The 15,368-nt window shown below is 49.1% G+C and overlaps 1 protein-coding gene across 3 annotated transcripts in view; it reads right to left on the reverse strand.

The window, feature by feature from the left end:
- Window positions 1-875: 875 nt before the first annotated feature.
- LOC112234028 (ras-responsive element-binding protein 1) overlaps window positions 876-15,368 on the reverse strand; it is a 65,100-nt gene continuing 50,607 nt past the window's right edge. For 2 of the 3 annotated variants that reach the window (XM_042298813.1, XM_042298812.1), the window contains 7 exons: window positions 14,379-14,523; window positions 14,032-14,174; window positions 10,003-10,192; window positions 7,112-9,827; window positions 6,768-6,959; window positions 5,869-6,651; window positions 876-4,510 (listed from right to left, as the gene is read on the reverse strand). In XM_042298813.1, the coding sequence (XP_042154747.1) occupies window positions 3,816-4,510; window positions 5,869-6,651; window positions 6,768-6,959; window positions 7,112-9,827; window positions 10,003-10,192; window positions 14,032-14,174; window positions 14,379-14,523 (4,864 nt within the window). In that variant the 3' untranslated portion in view covers window positions 876-3,815. The remainder of the gene's footprint in view (window positions 4,511-5,868; window positions 6,652-6,767; window positions 6,960-7,111; window positions 9,828-10,002; window positions 10,193-14,031; window positions 14,175-14,378; window positions 14,524-15,368) is intronic. The other variant, XM_042298814.1, reaches the window with a different exon arrangement.

Consider the following 15,368-nt stretch of genomic DNA (forward strand, 5'->3'; position numbering starts at 1 on the left):
ATTTTCTGGTGTTTTGTGTTGGAAAACTGAGTGGGTTGAGCATAACACGTCGTCAACCCTGTAACCCATAGTCAGACAGGCTAGAAAGTTATGACAATTACATTTTTGCATTCAATTGTCCCTCCCTGTTTGCACACAATAAGCTTCTAATTCCCCCTGTCACAAGGGGATGTATGGCTGATCTAAGATACTTATTTGGCACTTAATAGGCAATTACTATAGTAATTTCTTTCATTTCACCCATTGAGATTGGAAAATGTGTTTTTTATTAAGTTGATCAAGTTACACTACTCAAAAAGGGACTTATTTTGTGGAACGATCCTATAGTTTAAAAAAAGGGGCACCACGTGGACATGGGTGAATTTTGAGTATGTTCACTTTACACCCTACATTCATGGATTACAAGACACATGCTTGATTGATTCAAAGTGTATAGGATAGGGTTGCCCTGAACTGTAATATGCTGGCTTGGATATTTTCTTTTCACATTGTTCACGCTTTCCAGCAGCTATGGTGGACGTATAACCAGGGCAGCCCAGCATAGCTCGGGCTTGGCTCAGTTTGAACTTTGAGGCCACTTCCATGCTCAGGTTGCACAACTGATCTACACATATTGGACTCAATGGTTGTGATTCAACAGATATTTTTGCGCTACAACCGAGGGTTTGTCTGCACAAGAACTTTAACACAATCAGTGTCTCCAAAACAGCTGTGTAAACATTTTTGTAAAGACAAACTCTGTTGTATCACAACTGTTGTGTCAAATGTGTTGTACAAACTGTGTATACAGGGCCATACATAGTGTAAAACAAAATTCAAAGTACAGGTGATCAATGCAGGTTTGTGCCAGACAATAAAAGACACTACCAGGCCAGTTTGATTCACACCTTTCCTTAATATATCTTTATTGCTTTCATTTTTTCGACACAGAACAGCTTACATTTCTGATTCTGAAGCACTGTAATACCAGGAGGGAGGGGAGCAGTTTAGCTAACTTTAAAGGTTCTGATCCAGGCCCATTTATGAGGTGAGTTCTGGTGTGGCCGTAGCAGCGACACAGAGGGCCAGAACGTTCCACAAAGGGCCAGAACGTCAGACAGTGACACAGCCACTTTCATTGGTTTTTACAGAGTCACGATTTGATTTCCTCTTCAAATGAGAGAGGTTGAAACGAGAGGTGACTGCAATTTGAGGGAGGGGGTAACAATGTATAATCAATCAAAAGCAGACAAAAAAATGGGTATAGTATTAAAACAAGAATCCTGCTGACAGCACGCTCTCAACCACGAGGATTTTTTGCACAAGTTCATTTTCTCTGTTCTGCTGATTGCAGTTCACAGTCAAGTGCTAAATGTAGTGATTGACAGTTTTAATCGTAAAAAAAGAACTTGTAAGAACTTCTTGCAACTCAGGAAAATGAAGTATTGAATATGCATTTTATAAAGACCCTGAGAGCGAGATGGAGAGAAAAAATGAATCATCCATAATTGAACAAATTAGGGTTACATGCAAAACAAGCCTAAAACTCACCCATTATCTGAAACACAGTGAATTTCACAGTTTTATACCTATTTATATATCTGAGGAAAAAATTAATCTTAGCCAAACTAAAAATAATAAACAAAACAAAAATAGACCCACACAGTCTATAAACAAATACAAAGGTTGACATAAAGCTTTCAAATCAATAGTGATTATTGCTAATAGAAGTCCCGGGCCGATGCTGGGCGACCATTTTGTGGATTTGAATCCGGTATTCTCTGCAGCATCAATGTGGTAATAATACATGGCTTCTCCTCAAGTCACATCTATTCACCCCTCACCAGATTTCCAAATAAATACAATAAAACAGTCCATGTGCATTCTCATGGGACTCATAATCATACACCCACATGGGGTCAAAGGTATAATGAGATAAGCTGAGTGAGTCCCTTAACACAGTGTTTTTTTAGAACACAATTGCATTTAGCATTCTATTCTGACAATACTTTCCCAGTGCCTGAGAGCAGGATTGGGATGGGGGAGATACTGTGGTACGGCCACTAGAGTGCAGACTTTTTTCTGCATGGAGTACTTGCCTCGCCACCTGTTCAGGGGCAGAACGACAGATTTGTACCTTGTCAGCTCGGGGGTTTGAACTTGCAACCTTCCGGTTACTAGTCCAACGCTCTTAACCACTAGGCTACCCTGCCTCCCCCTCAATGTGCCGCACCTCCTCCTCTCCCCTCCACTTAATACTCTGTGTTACGTTCAAGTTCCAAACACAGCTCAGAAATTCACTTCAGTTCATTCTCTCTGATTGCTTAGCTGTTTATTGTCGTAGTAGATTTGTTTGTAATTTGTTAGTGCCATATGGGCAGTTGCCTGGCAGAGGCTGACTAGTCCAGTGCTCTCTGCTCTCGGTCCGTCAGCCTCCAGCCAGCCAATGCTGCCTGCGTCTTACCGCGCCATGAGGTTTGATTTGTTTGCTTCTGAGTTTTTTTTAAATATAAAATGAGACGGGAGAAAAACACATACATTTAGACAAAATTCAACCCCACAAGGTGACATGATTGACATTTGAGTCCCACCTCGGAAAAGATGCTCTTGAGGGGGAAAGGGGGGGGCGAGTGGTGTGGTGGAAGGTGGCTGCCTGAATGGGAGGCAGAAGGGCTACAAAAGTTCAAGTAGACAAAACAGAGTAGTGTTCCACCTAGCGCACGAGGTGAGGTTCTGCTTCAAAATAACACAGCAGAACCACAGGTAGGCCTTTAAGAACACAGTGACGGTTGGTTTTGGAAGACGTCTAAAGTAGCGGCAAGGAAATTAGTTGCCACTAAGGGGGAGGTGGACACAACACACGCTGGACACACGGGTGGTAGTACAGACACAGTACAAGTATCTAGGAACGCTAGAAAGTGACAGTGAGAGATATGGGGGGGTACACATATCAAGCCCTTTTGTTCTGGAAAAGTACATTTCCTCAAACACCTTATATCCCCCAACCTCTCCTGAACGAATAACACACACACACACACACACACAACACTCCCACATGCAACATGGTCAACGCACATGAAATTAAATGAGAATGATTCGGGGAAAAAAACACACGTTTCAGGCAAATATTGCCCATATCATGGCAAGATAAAGAGAGCCTAGGGGAACGCAACAGCATAGATCTCAGATATGGTACACTATCCATTGTCAGGTCTGTTTTCTTTGATTTGCCTCCTAACACCAAATCATGTCACAGTTCATTAATGTATTCTCAATACAAACAGAGAGACTGTTGATGTTGGTTATCAGGGATCATGAGAGAGAGAGTAAATCAAGTCTTTTTTCAGGATACCTTTGTGACAGCCTGGCGGGTATCTGCTGTGTTTCCAGTTACATGAGTGACTTAATCCCCACTGCTGGGGAACTCAAGTCTCTTCTCAGCATTGTTTTTAAGGTACGACTGTGGTTTAAATATACAATAACAGTTATTTTTGTCTGTCACACACTTGATCATTTAATATAAATCGGTCATGGTAAATTTGATTTCATTTATTGCTTATTCAAAGTTCATCTCATAGAATCCAAAAACAATTATGTAATCATCATAAAACGCTATAAAAATTTAGATCCTCGGTAGATAAATGTAGATAAAGATAGAGCAAAAAAACTAACAAAATAGAAGTAGTAAGGCACTTAGAAACAAGGTGTTTCTTCTTGATTTCATCGTCTTGCATTCTTTAGGAGTACTTCTATCTTATGGCACTGCGGCACATACAGCGGTCCACTGCATAAAGAGAACCAGAGACTGGGGGTAGGAAGGAAGGAGGGTGCCTCCCTCACTCAACGCCCACCAAGGGAGCCTCGCCAGCGGGAAGGATGTGCTCCAGGGAAGGCTTGGTGTGGATCTCCAGTAGGCCTTGGATGAAGCCTTCCGAGGGGCCATCGGGGTCTTTCTCTGGGGTAGTGGGCTGTGGGGCTGGGGACTCTGTGGAAGATTCTTTGGGGGTTTCTGTTGGCGTTTGAGTGGCTGCATTGCCATCTGTTTCTCTAGCCATTTCAGAGGCTGATACCTCAGTGTTTAGTTCTACATCTGTTTCAGAGGGTTCATCTGAGGTTTGTTCTACAGGTGGGTCAGGAACTGATTCAGAGACTGCTTCCGAGACTGGCTCAACGAGCGGCTCAGCTATGGCCTCTGTAGCTGACTCTGACTGGGCTGGTTCAGTGGTGGACAGGGACTGGGCCAGGGATGTGGGGCCTGGCAGAGGGGCCTCTTTCTCAGTTCCCTCGCCTCCCTCCTCCCTGGCCCCTCCGGTGCCTTCGCTCTCGTTTTCGGAAGGGGGGCAGGTGCTGGTGGGTGTGCACTCTCCCTCCTCACTAGCTGAGTCTCCGGCCGGGGCCTCTGCCCCGTTGGCATCAGCTCCATCTGCCCCCTCGCTGCCCCGCGGCTTCAGGTGGATCCGCTGGTGCCTCACCAGGCTGTGCTTAAGGGTGAAGGTGCGTTCGCACGTCTGGCACTTGTAGGGCCTCTCACCTGAAGAAAAATATAAACATGTACAGAATTATTTACAGCAGAACAGGGTCAGGTAAAACATATCTTTAAGGAAGGTAAAGCAACAATAAATGCATCAAGAAATAGCTTAGAGTATCAACCAGGGCCACAACTTGGGACGGGGGGACATGTCATCATCTCCCTCGGTTTTATCATTGGAATGTGATACAAAACGATGCAACGGTGTACTTTAGGACTACGCGGATGCCTCTGAGCGGTCCAGTAGGCTTTTTGGAGTGTTTATCCGACTGGATCAAAATAAAAATAAAATTATCCCGTTTCTATCCATATATATATAAAAAATATATACATAAATAAATAAATAAATAAATAAATATATATATATATATATATATATATATATATATACACACATACATACATACATACAGTGGGTCAAAAAGTATTTAGTCAGCCACCAATTGTGCAAGTTCTCCCACTTAAAAAGATGAGAGAGGCCTGTAATTTTCATCATAGGTACACTTCAACTATGACAGACAAAATGAGAAAAAAAATCCAGAAAATCACATTGTAGGATTTTTAATGAATTTATTTGCAAATTATGGTGGAAAATGAGACAAGATCGAAATTGGGGAGAAAAGGAGGGTAAAAGTAAAATCTATAAAGTGGGGGGCATATATATATATATATACTAATATACATATATATATATATATACACTAATTAAAACTAAATGCTTCACCTTTACAGGATAATTCGCTTTGAAACTAGCTTGCTATAGAAGGAATAAAACCATAGATTATAATAGGATTCACCATCTGGCACATTAACTAGCACTACGCAAGTCAAATACCTATTATAGTTGAACACAAGCAATAGGCAAAATTCCCCTACACCCATATATATATATATATACACACATTTTATTTTTACCCCCTTTTTCGATCTTGTCTCATCGCTGCAACTCCCCAACGGGCTCGAGAGGCTAAAGTCGAGTCAGGAGAAACATGACCCGCCAAACCGCGCTTCTTAACACCTGCCCGTTTAACCAGGAAGCCAGCCGCACCAATGTGGCGGAGGAAACGCCTTTCATCTGACGACCGAGGTCAGCCTGCAGGTGCCCGGCCCGCCACAAGGAGTCACTAGAGGGCGATGAGCCAAGTAAAGCCCCCCCGCCAAACCATCCCCACGAAGATGGGCTAATTATGCACCGCCCTATGGGACTCTCGACTCTGGTTGTGATACAGCCTGGGATCGAACCCAGGTCTGTAGTCATGCCTCTAGCACTGCAATGCAATGAGTTAGACCGTTGAGCCACTCAAGGACCCCCCCCCTCCTGACTTTTAAAACCAAAGTTGCCCCCTGGTATCAACTAGTACCTGTGTGCGAACGCATGTGTCTTGTCAGATCCTGCAGTGACCAGAAGCGTTTGCTGCACACGTTACAGATCTTCTTCCTCTTGTCCGCCTTGCTCCCCGACCCTCTGCCTGCCTCTCCTTCATTCTTTGGTTCTGCTGCCCCCTCCTCGTCACTTCTCTCCTCCTTCTTCTCCTCCTCCTCTGAACCACTGTCCATCACGCTGCCCACTCCCTCGCTTTCCGGAGCCTCCTTCTCTCCCTCTCCCTCCTCCTGATCCTCCTCCTCGGCGGTAGTTGTAGTAGTGTTGGGGAAATCCTCTGGGGCAGGCCCAGTCTCCTCTGTTCCACAAGCCTCTTCGGGGGGTGCAGTCTCACACAAGTGTGCCTTCTCGTGGCGAGCCAGGGTGGCGGCATAACGGAAGTTTTTCTTGCACCTCTTGCAGGTGTACTTGGAGGGCTCTTGGTCCTGCTGCTGGGCGGCCGCCACTCTATCTGGCTCGGCCACCGCCACCACCTTATCTCCAACCAGGGAGGTCTGGGGCTGCTGGCCTTCTGACGAGAACTTGAAGTCGATGAGCTTGCTGGCGAAGTTGAGGTCCAAGCTCTTGTTGCTCTGCGAATCGTCGTTGTCGTCATTTTCAATGTTGTTGTTGTTGGATTGCGGTTCCATCTCCCCTAGCAGCAGCTCAGCAGTGTCTGGTGTTTGGTCTGCGCTGGGCGACTCGGATGCAGAGCTTTTCTGATCGGGGTCCATGCTGCTCAGGTCCAGAGCCTCTCCTGCAGTCTGCTCATTCTCAGAACTCTCTAGAACACACACACAAAATGAACTGCCAAATTACAGATAGATAGGTACAGAATGGTAACCTACAGATCAGACCGTATATTACAGTACAATACAGTACATTACAGTAGTTTCTTACCTGCGCTGTCGTGTGATCCCTCATCGCCATCCTTGTTCTTGGACATTTGGCCGTTGCGGCGCAGCGAGCGGTTGGTCACGCCATGCTTGCGCAGCAGGTGGCGCTCACAGTTGGACTTGGTGGAGAAGAAGGCGTCACATTTGGGACAGGGGAAGGGCTTCTGACCTGTAGCCGACAGCACATTAGAGAAGACTGAACGTCACATTAGAAGTATTAGGGACATGTTGTGGACCCACAGGAAGTTGTAAATATGCTAAATGCAAGCAGTTAGATGTATTTCAACATTACTGTGTGTTGGGTATTTAGGGAGTTATCCCATCTGTGTCTGTTTCCATATGGCTTACCAGTATGTGTGAGCATGTGCCTCTGCAGGGAGCTGGCCCAGGGGAAGACCCGGGGGCAGAAGGGACAGGTCATCTTCTGCACTGAGTTGGAGTAGGCATTCTTCTTCCCTCCTTTGGACTGGGGCGGCACAGAATGAGGAGGCGACTCTTTCTCCTCTCCCTGGCTCTGTCTCCCCTCGTCCCTCCTTCCAAGCTCCACCGCACCCGTCCGCAGGTAGGTGCTGAACTTGTTAGCGTCGGTGGTGGCTAGCATCTTCTCCACGCTGGCAAACTCCCCACTGGACTCCAGGTCCATGCCGCTGTCTGTGTTTTGCTCGGGCGTGAGCACACGGGCAGGTGCTATAGTCTTGGCCTGGCTCGCTGGCTTCTTCCTAGTGCGCTTTCTGGACGAGCCCTCTAGGGGGAGCTCTTCCATCGAGGCTTCAGAGCTGTTGTCGCCCCCAACTAAACGCTCCGGTTCTGCCTGAAGGCCGTTGAGGCCGGCGCCAGCCTTGTTATCCGGCGTGGGCTCCCTCTTGAGCAAATCTGGAGCCGTTGAGACGGAGGAGATGATCTGGGCGATGGAGGCCAGAGGGGGAAGCTCTTTCAGGGAGGAGGAAGAAGAGGTCGGTTTGGGCAGCAGGGGTTTGAGACGGAGCGCCCGGCCTGTGGCAGTAGGGGTACTAATGAGAAGCGGGGAGATGGTCACTGGGGGGAGCTGGTAAGAGCCAGACTGGGGGGTCTTCAGATTCTCCTCGTAGCTCTTGTCCAGCTGAATTGCTGAGGGGAGGTGGTCCAGTACACTGGGGAAGGGCAGCTCCTTTTTGATCTCTCGACGCTCCACGCTCATCGTGTCAACAGCAGTGGCGTCTCTCTTCAGCCTCTTGTTGGGGTTCTTGGGGATGGACAGGTCAATAGGTTCCATGGAGCAGTCGTAGGCTACCAGGCTGAACGTCTCCAGTTTGATCCCAGGAGAACCGGCTAGGCTCCCTGAACCGCTGCTGGTTCCACCCCCCCCGCGGCTCTTGTTGGAGAAGTCCAATGGCTGATCCAAGTCACCGGAGGAGGAGTAGATGCTGAAATCTTCCACCTTGACCGGCTGCATGGTGGCACTGGGGGTGGGCGTAAGGCCATTGAGAGCCATGGGGCTGCTGGAGCTGGCCCTGGAGGTGGTGGCTGTGATGGCGGGGAGAAGGGTGGCAATGTGCTCCTCGATCTCCCGCTCCTGCACCTCGGGATGTTGCTTGAGCATGTGGTGGATGCAGTTCCTCTTGGCCAAGAAAGCCGCCCCGCACCGCCGGCACTCAAAGGGCTTGCGCTGGCAACCGTTGTGGGTGCGTAGGTGGATCTGGAGAGCCCGGTAGCTCTTTAGATCCTCACCACAGAAACGGCAGGCGGTGTCGCCGGCGGAGGCCAGCTCCAAGGGATCCTGGGTTGTGGTCGACGAGACGTACTTGATGTTCTTCTCGATCTCTTTCCTTGTGTTCTTCATGTGCTTCTTGCGCAGGTGGCGCTCGCAGTTGGCCTTGACGGTGAAAGGGTAGTGGCAGACGCGGCAAACGTAGGGGCGCTCGCCGCTGTGCGTGCGCAGGTGGCGGATAAGGGTGGCCTTGTCGGGTGCCACGTAGTCGCAGATGTTGCACTGGTGCGGCAGGATGCCCAGGTGGAAGCGCATGTGCGCCTGCAGCACCCCGGAGTAAACAAACACCTGATCGCAAAAGCGGCAGGGGTAGGAAGCCTTGATGCCGCCGCGGTTGGAACCCCCTGCCCCCTTCTTCCCTCCGGCCGCCTGGCCCTCCTCTTGTTTGATTTGCAGCTCTGTCGAGTCGTTGGGCATATGGGCATCGCCCATGCAGTCCGCCTCCATCTGCATCTTCTCCAGGGAGGCTTGGCTGCCCGAGGAAGAGGAGGACGATGACGAAGACTCTTGGGGCATATTGAGCAGCTGGCTGGCCGGCGGGGGCAGGCTGGGGCTGATGCAGCCCAGGGAGGCCTGCTGGGTGCTCTGGAGCGGCGGCAGCGTGGAGGCAGCCAGGCTGGAGCGTGGTGCCACCATGGGCTTTGGCTTCAGTGGGGGCATGAGCTTGCAGCCGGCCGCCTGGCCCTGGCTGGACACTCCCCAGTGGGGAGCCTTGGCCAGGGACGGCAGGAGGCCCATCTGACCGGGGGCGGTCGAGGCCACCTTCAGGATCTGCTGGATGTCAGCCAGCTCCATCAGGCCAGCCTCGCCACACACAGGCTTGATCGTAGAACCACCACCTGGGTGGAAGAGGAAGCCTGTGGGGAAAGGCTGCAGGGAGAGCAGGCTGAGGGCCTCCCTCTGGGACAGGCCCTGCAGGGACGAGGCCGCCACCAAGCCGAGGCCGCCGAGGGATCCCGCAGCCGCGGAATCGACCTCCTGGGGCAAGGTGGAGGCCAGAGGCTCCACCTGGATGACCCGGATGCTGTCCAGCTGGGCTTGCCGGACCTCATCCTCCGAAGGCTGAAGCTTGACCTGGGAGATGTGCTGCAGACCCAGGGTCTCCAGGAAGCTGGCCTGCTGAGGGGCCGGGGTTGCCGGCTTCTCCTGGGCTGCGGGGGGCTCCTGGGCGCTCCCTGTGGGTGACGGTTGCTGCTGATGAATGGTGGTCTTGTGCAGGACCAGGGCCGAGAGCAAGGGGAATCCTTTGTCGCAGGCTTCACACACGAAGCGGTGGAACTTGCTGGTGCACCGGCGGAGGTTGGTCTCACACCAGACCTGTTGGTGAGACAGACAGGGGGTTAGAGTGTGGAAGAGCAGACTGAGATCTCCTGTGATAAGATGACCAACATACCACCAGTATCAGTTTCATAATCATAATAATGTGTGGAATCAGTATCAGTAGCATTGTGAGCATTAGCAACATGATTCTGTCCATCATTTCTCCTCTGACCTGGGCGATGTGGGGAAACTTGTGGCAGGAGAAGTCAATGAAGGCCAGGTCGTTGAAGCCAGAGGGGATGGAGGGGTTGTTCTGGATGAAGGGCTGTCCGCCGGGGTCTATGGGCAGCTGCTTGTGGATGCCAGCGTTGTGCCGCAGCAGGCCGCGGTGGGTCCGGAAGGAGAGGCAGCACAGGTCACACCTAGAGACAAGACATAGAAGATCGATATATTTAAGCAATAAGGCCTGAGGAGGTGTGGTATATGGCCAATATACCACGGCTAAGGGCTGTTCTTATGCATGACGCAACGCGGAGTGCCTGGATACAGCCCTTAGCCGTGGTATATTGGTCATATATCACAACCCCCCGAGGTGCCTTATTGCTATTATAAACTGGTTACCAACGTAATTAGAGCAGTAAAAATACATGTTTTGTCATACTTGTGATATCAGGGCTGATATACCATGGCTGTCAGCCAAATCAGCATTCAGAGCTCGAACCACCCAGCTTATAAAATATTATATATGATATAATATCTACTGTGTTGTTGTTTTTAACTGTACTTTTACTCATGTAGTGCTGCATTGTAGTCTGGTGCAAGAAACACACTTTATAAATCAAATTGTTTGTGTGGATAACTCCCAGCGTAGCCTGTGGCAGTGCTGGCTCGGGCCTCGTTAGCCGCTGAGAGGGACAGCTGCTCAGTGTCTCCCACGGCCAGCCCTCTTATCGGCCACCGTGTGGCGAGGTGTCCAAGGGGATTGCACACAGCTTTATCAGGACGTGTATACAGAGACACACCTAAGGAAGGACCAAATGTGTCTGAGCGCCTCATGGCCCACCTTCTTCCCTGCCTAGACTCACCTCCCCTCATCCCACTCACGCTGCTCCCCTCCCCCAGCCCCCTCCCCTCCCCTGCCCCATCCCACTCATGCAGCTCCCCTCCCCTCATCCCACTCACGCAGCTCCCCTCCCCTCATCCCACTCACCCAACCCCCTCATCCCATCCCACCCCACTCACCCACCCCCTCATCCCTCATCCCACTCACCCAGCCCCCTCATCCCACTCACCCATCCCCCTCATCCCACTCACCCACCCCCATCATCCCACTCACCCAGCCCCCATCATCCCACTCACCCACCCCCAGTGGTGTAAATTACTTAAGTAGTACTTTAAAGTATTTTTACTTAAGTAGTTTTTGGGGGTATCTGTACTTTACTATTTATATTTTTGACATTTACTTCATTACATTCCATAAGAAAATATTGTAAATTTTCCTTGACACCCAAAAGTACAGGTCACATGTGGAATGCTTAGCAGAACAGGAAAAAAGTCAAATTCACACACTGATCAACCAAACATCCCTGGTCATCCCTACTGCATCGTTTGTAAATGATGTCCCCCTGGATTTCCATAAATAAATACAAATCAAGAAAATGGTGCCATCTGGTTTGCTTAATATAAGGAATTTGAAATGATTTATACTTTTACTTTCGATACTTAAGTATGTTTTAAACCAAATACTTTTTAGATTTTTACCCCTCATCCCTCCCGTGGTTTCACACCTCTGTGTGCCTGCTACTGTGGGTGTGTGGTGGGTAACCTGTGTACACATTCATTGGGGGTGCCTGTGTGTGAGAAAAACTGTGTGTGTGTGTGTGTGTGTGTGTGTGTGTACATCTGTGGGAAAGTATGTGTGTGTGTACATTTGTGGGAAAGCCTGTGTGTGTGTTTTCTGTCTCTCACACAGGTCTGCAAGAGCCCTCTAATAGCACAGAGGTTGGCTCAAGCCCAGAGAATTACCGTCCTCCGCTAGAATGGAGGCGCTGCCACTATACGGGGTGTGTGTGTGTGTGCATCCGTGCGCGTCACTGCAAGCCGAATGCGTCGTTTCTCAGCTTCTTAGAAACCGTGTACAAAGAGGTACCCAAGCCAGCCAGTGCAACAATATCCTCTTACCTGGCCGTCTCAACTCTTGTGATTAACTGGGATTAGGGCTACATTTGCAGCACTTCCTACAATAAATAATGAGATTGCTGCTCAAGTCAACTACAGAAAGGCTGCATCTGTCTTCTTTTCAGTTCAGACAAATACATTCCTATGTGTGAGTTATGAGCGGCTATCCATTCAACCCAAGTTGCGGTTGGAGTTGAGTCGCTATGGTGATCTGGAGATTGTGATGCCTCCATGGAAACGGACCCACTCCCCCCTTCCGTTGTCGAGCTGACCACGTCCCGACGCTTCCCCTCTGTGACTCATTAAACCACCCCCCACCCTCACTCCTCCATCACTGCTCCCTCCATCCCTCCCTTTCTGGGGAGAGCCTCCCTGCTGCCTCCCCACTTTTTAACCATCAGGGCCTTGCACCACAGCATCAGTGCCCCGAAGATAATGTCTTCCAATGAGGAAGAGGGCACCGTGACAGGCTTTAGCAGTATGATGGACAGAGACCACGAGGTGCATAGGACCAGGGTAGAGGGAGGGCAAAGGTCATTCGGTCTGTGACCATAGCATTGACCCCTGATCCTGGTGGCCTTTATGACCACTACTGTCACCCTCATTTTAACTTGTTCATTAGCCTGTTCTGTTGTTGACACAGGCCTTTTGGTTGCTGTGGCAACATCATTTGGACAGAGCCAGAATGGATTTTGGGATTTATCACCCCACATTCTATCATCAATTCTAACTGTTGATTTGATTGTCACCAAAATACACTATATATACAAAAGTATATGGACACCCCTTCATTAGTGGATTCGGCTATTTCAGCCACACCTGTTTCTAACAGGTGTATAAAATAGAGCAGACCGCCATGCAATCGCCATAGACAAAACACTGGCCAAAAAAAGGCCTGAAGAGCTCAGTGACTTTCAATGCGGCACTTTCAAAGGTTGCCACCTTTCCAACAAGTCAGTTTGTCAAATTTCTGCTGTGCTAGAGCTGCCACGGTCAAATGTAAGTGCAGTTATTGTGGAAACGTCTATGAGCAACAACGGCTCAGCCACAAAGTGGTAGGCCATACAAGCTCACAGAACGGGACCATCGAGTGCTGAAGCACGTAGCATGTAAAAATCGTCTGTCCTCGTTTGCAACACACAACCGAGTTCCAAACTGCCTCTGGAAGCAACGTCAGCACAATAACTGTTTGTCAGGAGCTTAATGAAATGTGTTTCCATGGCCGAGCAGCCGCACATAAGAAAAATATCACCATGTGCAATGCCAAGCGATGGCTGGACTGGTGTAAAGCTTGCCACCATTGGACTCTGGTGCAGTGGAAACACGTTCTCTGGAGTGATGAATCACTCTTCACCATCTGGCAGTCTGACGGACGAATTTGGGTTTGGAGGATGCCAGGAGAACGCTTCCTGACCTAATGCATAGTACTGACTGTAAAGTTTGGTGGAGAAGGAATAATGGTCTGAGGTTGTTTTTCATGGTTCAGGCTAGGCCCCTTAGTTCCAGTGAAGGGAAATCTTAACTCTAGTGCATACAATGACATTCTAGACAATTCTGTGCTTCCAACTTTGTGGCAACAGTTTGGGGAAGGCCCTTTCCTGTTTCAGTATGACAATGCCCCGTGCACAAAGCGAGGTCCATACAGAAATGGTTTGTTGAGATTGGTGTGGAAGAACTTGACTGGCCTGCACAGAGCCTTGACCTCAACCCCATCTAACACCTTTGGGATGAATTGGAAAGCTGACTGCGACCCAGACCTAATCACCCAACATCAGTGCCCAACCTCACTAATGCTCTTGTGGCTGAAAGGAAGTCCCCCCAGCAATGTTCCAACATCTAGTGGAAAGCCTTCCCAGAAGAGTGGAGGCTGTTATAGCAGCAAAGGGAGGACCAACTCCATATTAATGTCCTTGATTTTGGAATGAGATGTTCGACAAGCAGGTGTCCACATACTTTTGGTCATGTGGAGTTACAATTTAGTAACACTGTGACATATCAGCTACCTGTTGAGACTTGTACTGCATTTATGCCATCAATGTATTTCCTGTGTGTGTGTGTGTGTGTGTGTGTGTGGCTCCAGTACCTGAGCGTGGTGTCGGGGTGTGTGTCCATGTGGACTTCCAGGTCGTACTTGCAGCCAAAGGTCTTGAAGCAGATCGGGCACGGCAACACCTCATCATCCCCCTGGCCTGAACCCAACTCCTCCAACACACTCTCCTCTAGCACCTGGACACACACACACACACACACACACACACACACACACACACACACACACACACACACACACACACACACACACACACACACACACACACAGAGTTAACAATATTAATGACTTCATTGGAAATGTAATGCGGTGGACTAGAGGAGATGCGTGCACACATTTGACAGTGTGTTGAAGTATGTGTGATTTTCTGTGCGTGTTACCTTTTTTTTGGCCGGTTCGTCGCTTCGCTCCTTGTCCTCGTCCATGGCTGACCTCCTCTTGGCGGAGGGGCGGCGTCTCTTGGTGGGCAAGGGAGGGCTGGTGGGAACGACGCCAGCTGGGTCTTTGTCATGGATCTTCATATGTCTGCAGGGACGAGACAGACAGGAAAATACGTCAGAACAGAACAAAACAAGCCAGGTACCAATCGGTTTGTGCTTTAGCCTACTTCATTATCATGACAATGCAATCAGGAGTTGACAGGAGAGCAGAAATAGACTGGCTACTATGGTCGTTGAGGAAAAGTTTGCTGGCTAACTCAGTGATCCTGCTTTGTAACATGCTTGTAGTATCCTCTTAAAAAATGCTGGATTGATGTACACCACTGATTTCATTGCCTGTACTTTGCAGCGAGCCTCAGATCTACTGAAGAGACAGTGTGGATGGAGGGTTGCCAGGTTGGGAAGCTGGGCTCAACACACACACACACAATCGGGAGGATGGAGAACAATGGTAATAGTCTTTAAATTGCTCCAACTATCCAGCCAACTCAGCAGGCCCATATAAAGGCCTAACTCCGGACCAGGGAAAAGGGTCGTGGGGGTACCATCAAGGGCAGTCATCTCCATTAGGGTAATGGCGGCTACGGTGGAGCCCTTTCCATATTATATACTGAACACCAATATAAACGCAACATGCAACAATTGCAACAGCCCTGGTGGACATTCTTGCAGTCAGCATGCCAATTGCACGCTCACTCAAAACTTGAGACATCTGTGTCATTGTGTTGTTTGACAAAACTGCACATTTCAGAGTGGCCTTTTATTGTCCCCAGCACAAGATGGACCTGTATAATGATCATGCTGTTTAATCAGATTCTTGATACGTCACACCTGTCAGGTGGATTATCTTGGCAAAGGAGAAATGCTCACTAACAGGGATACAAACACATTTGTGCACAAAATTTGAGAGAAATAAGCTTTTTGTGCCTA

This window comes from Oncorhynchus tshawytscha, linkage group LG16, assembly GCF_018296145.1.
Source record: "Oncorhynchus tshawytscha isolate Ot180627B linkage group LG16, Otsh_v2.0, whole genome shotgun sequence".
Lineage (NCBI taxonomy): Eukaryota > Metazoa > Chordata > Actinopteri > Salmoniformes > Salmonidae > Oncorhynchus > Oncorhynchus tshawytscha.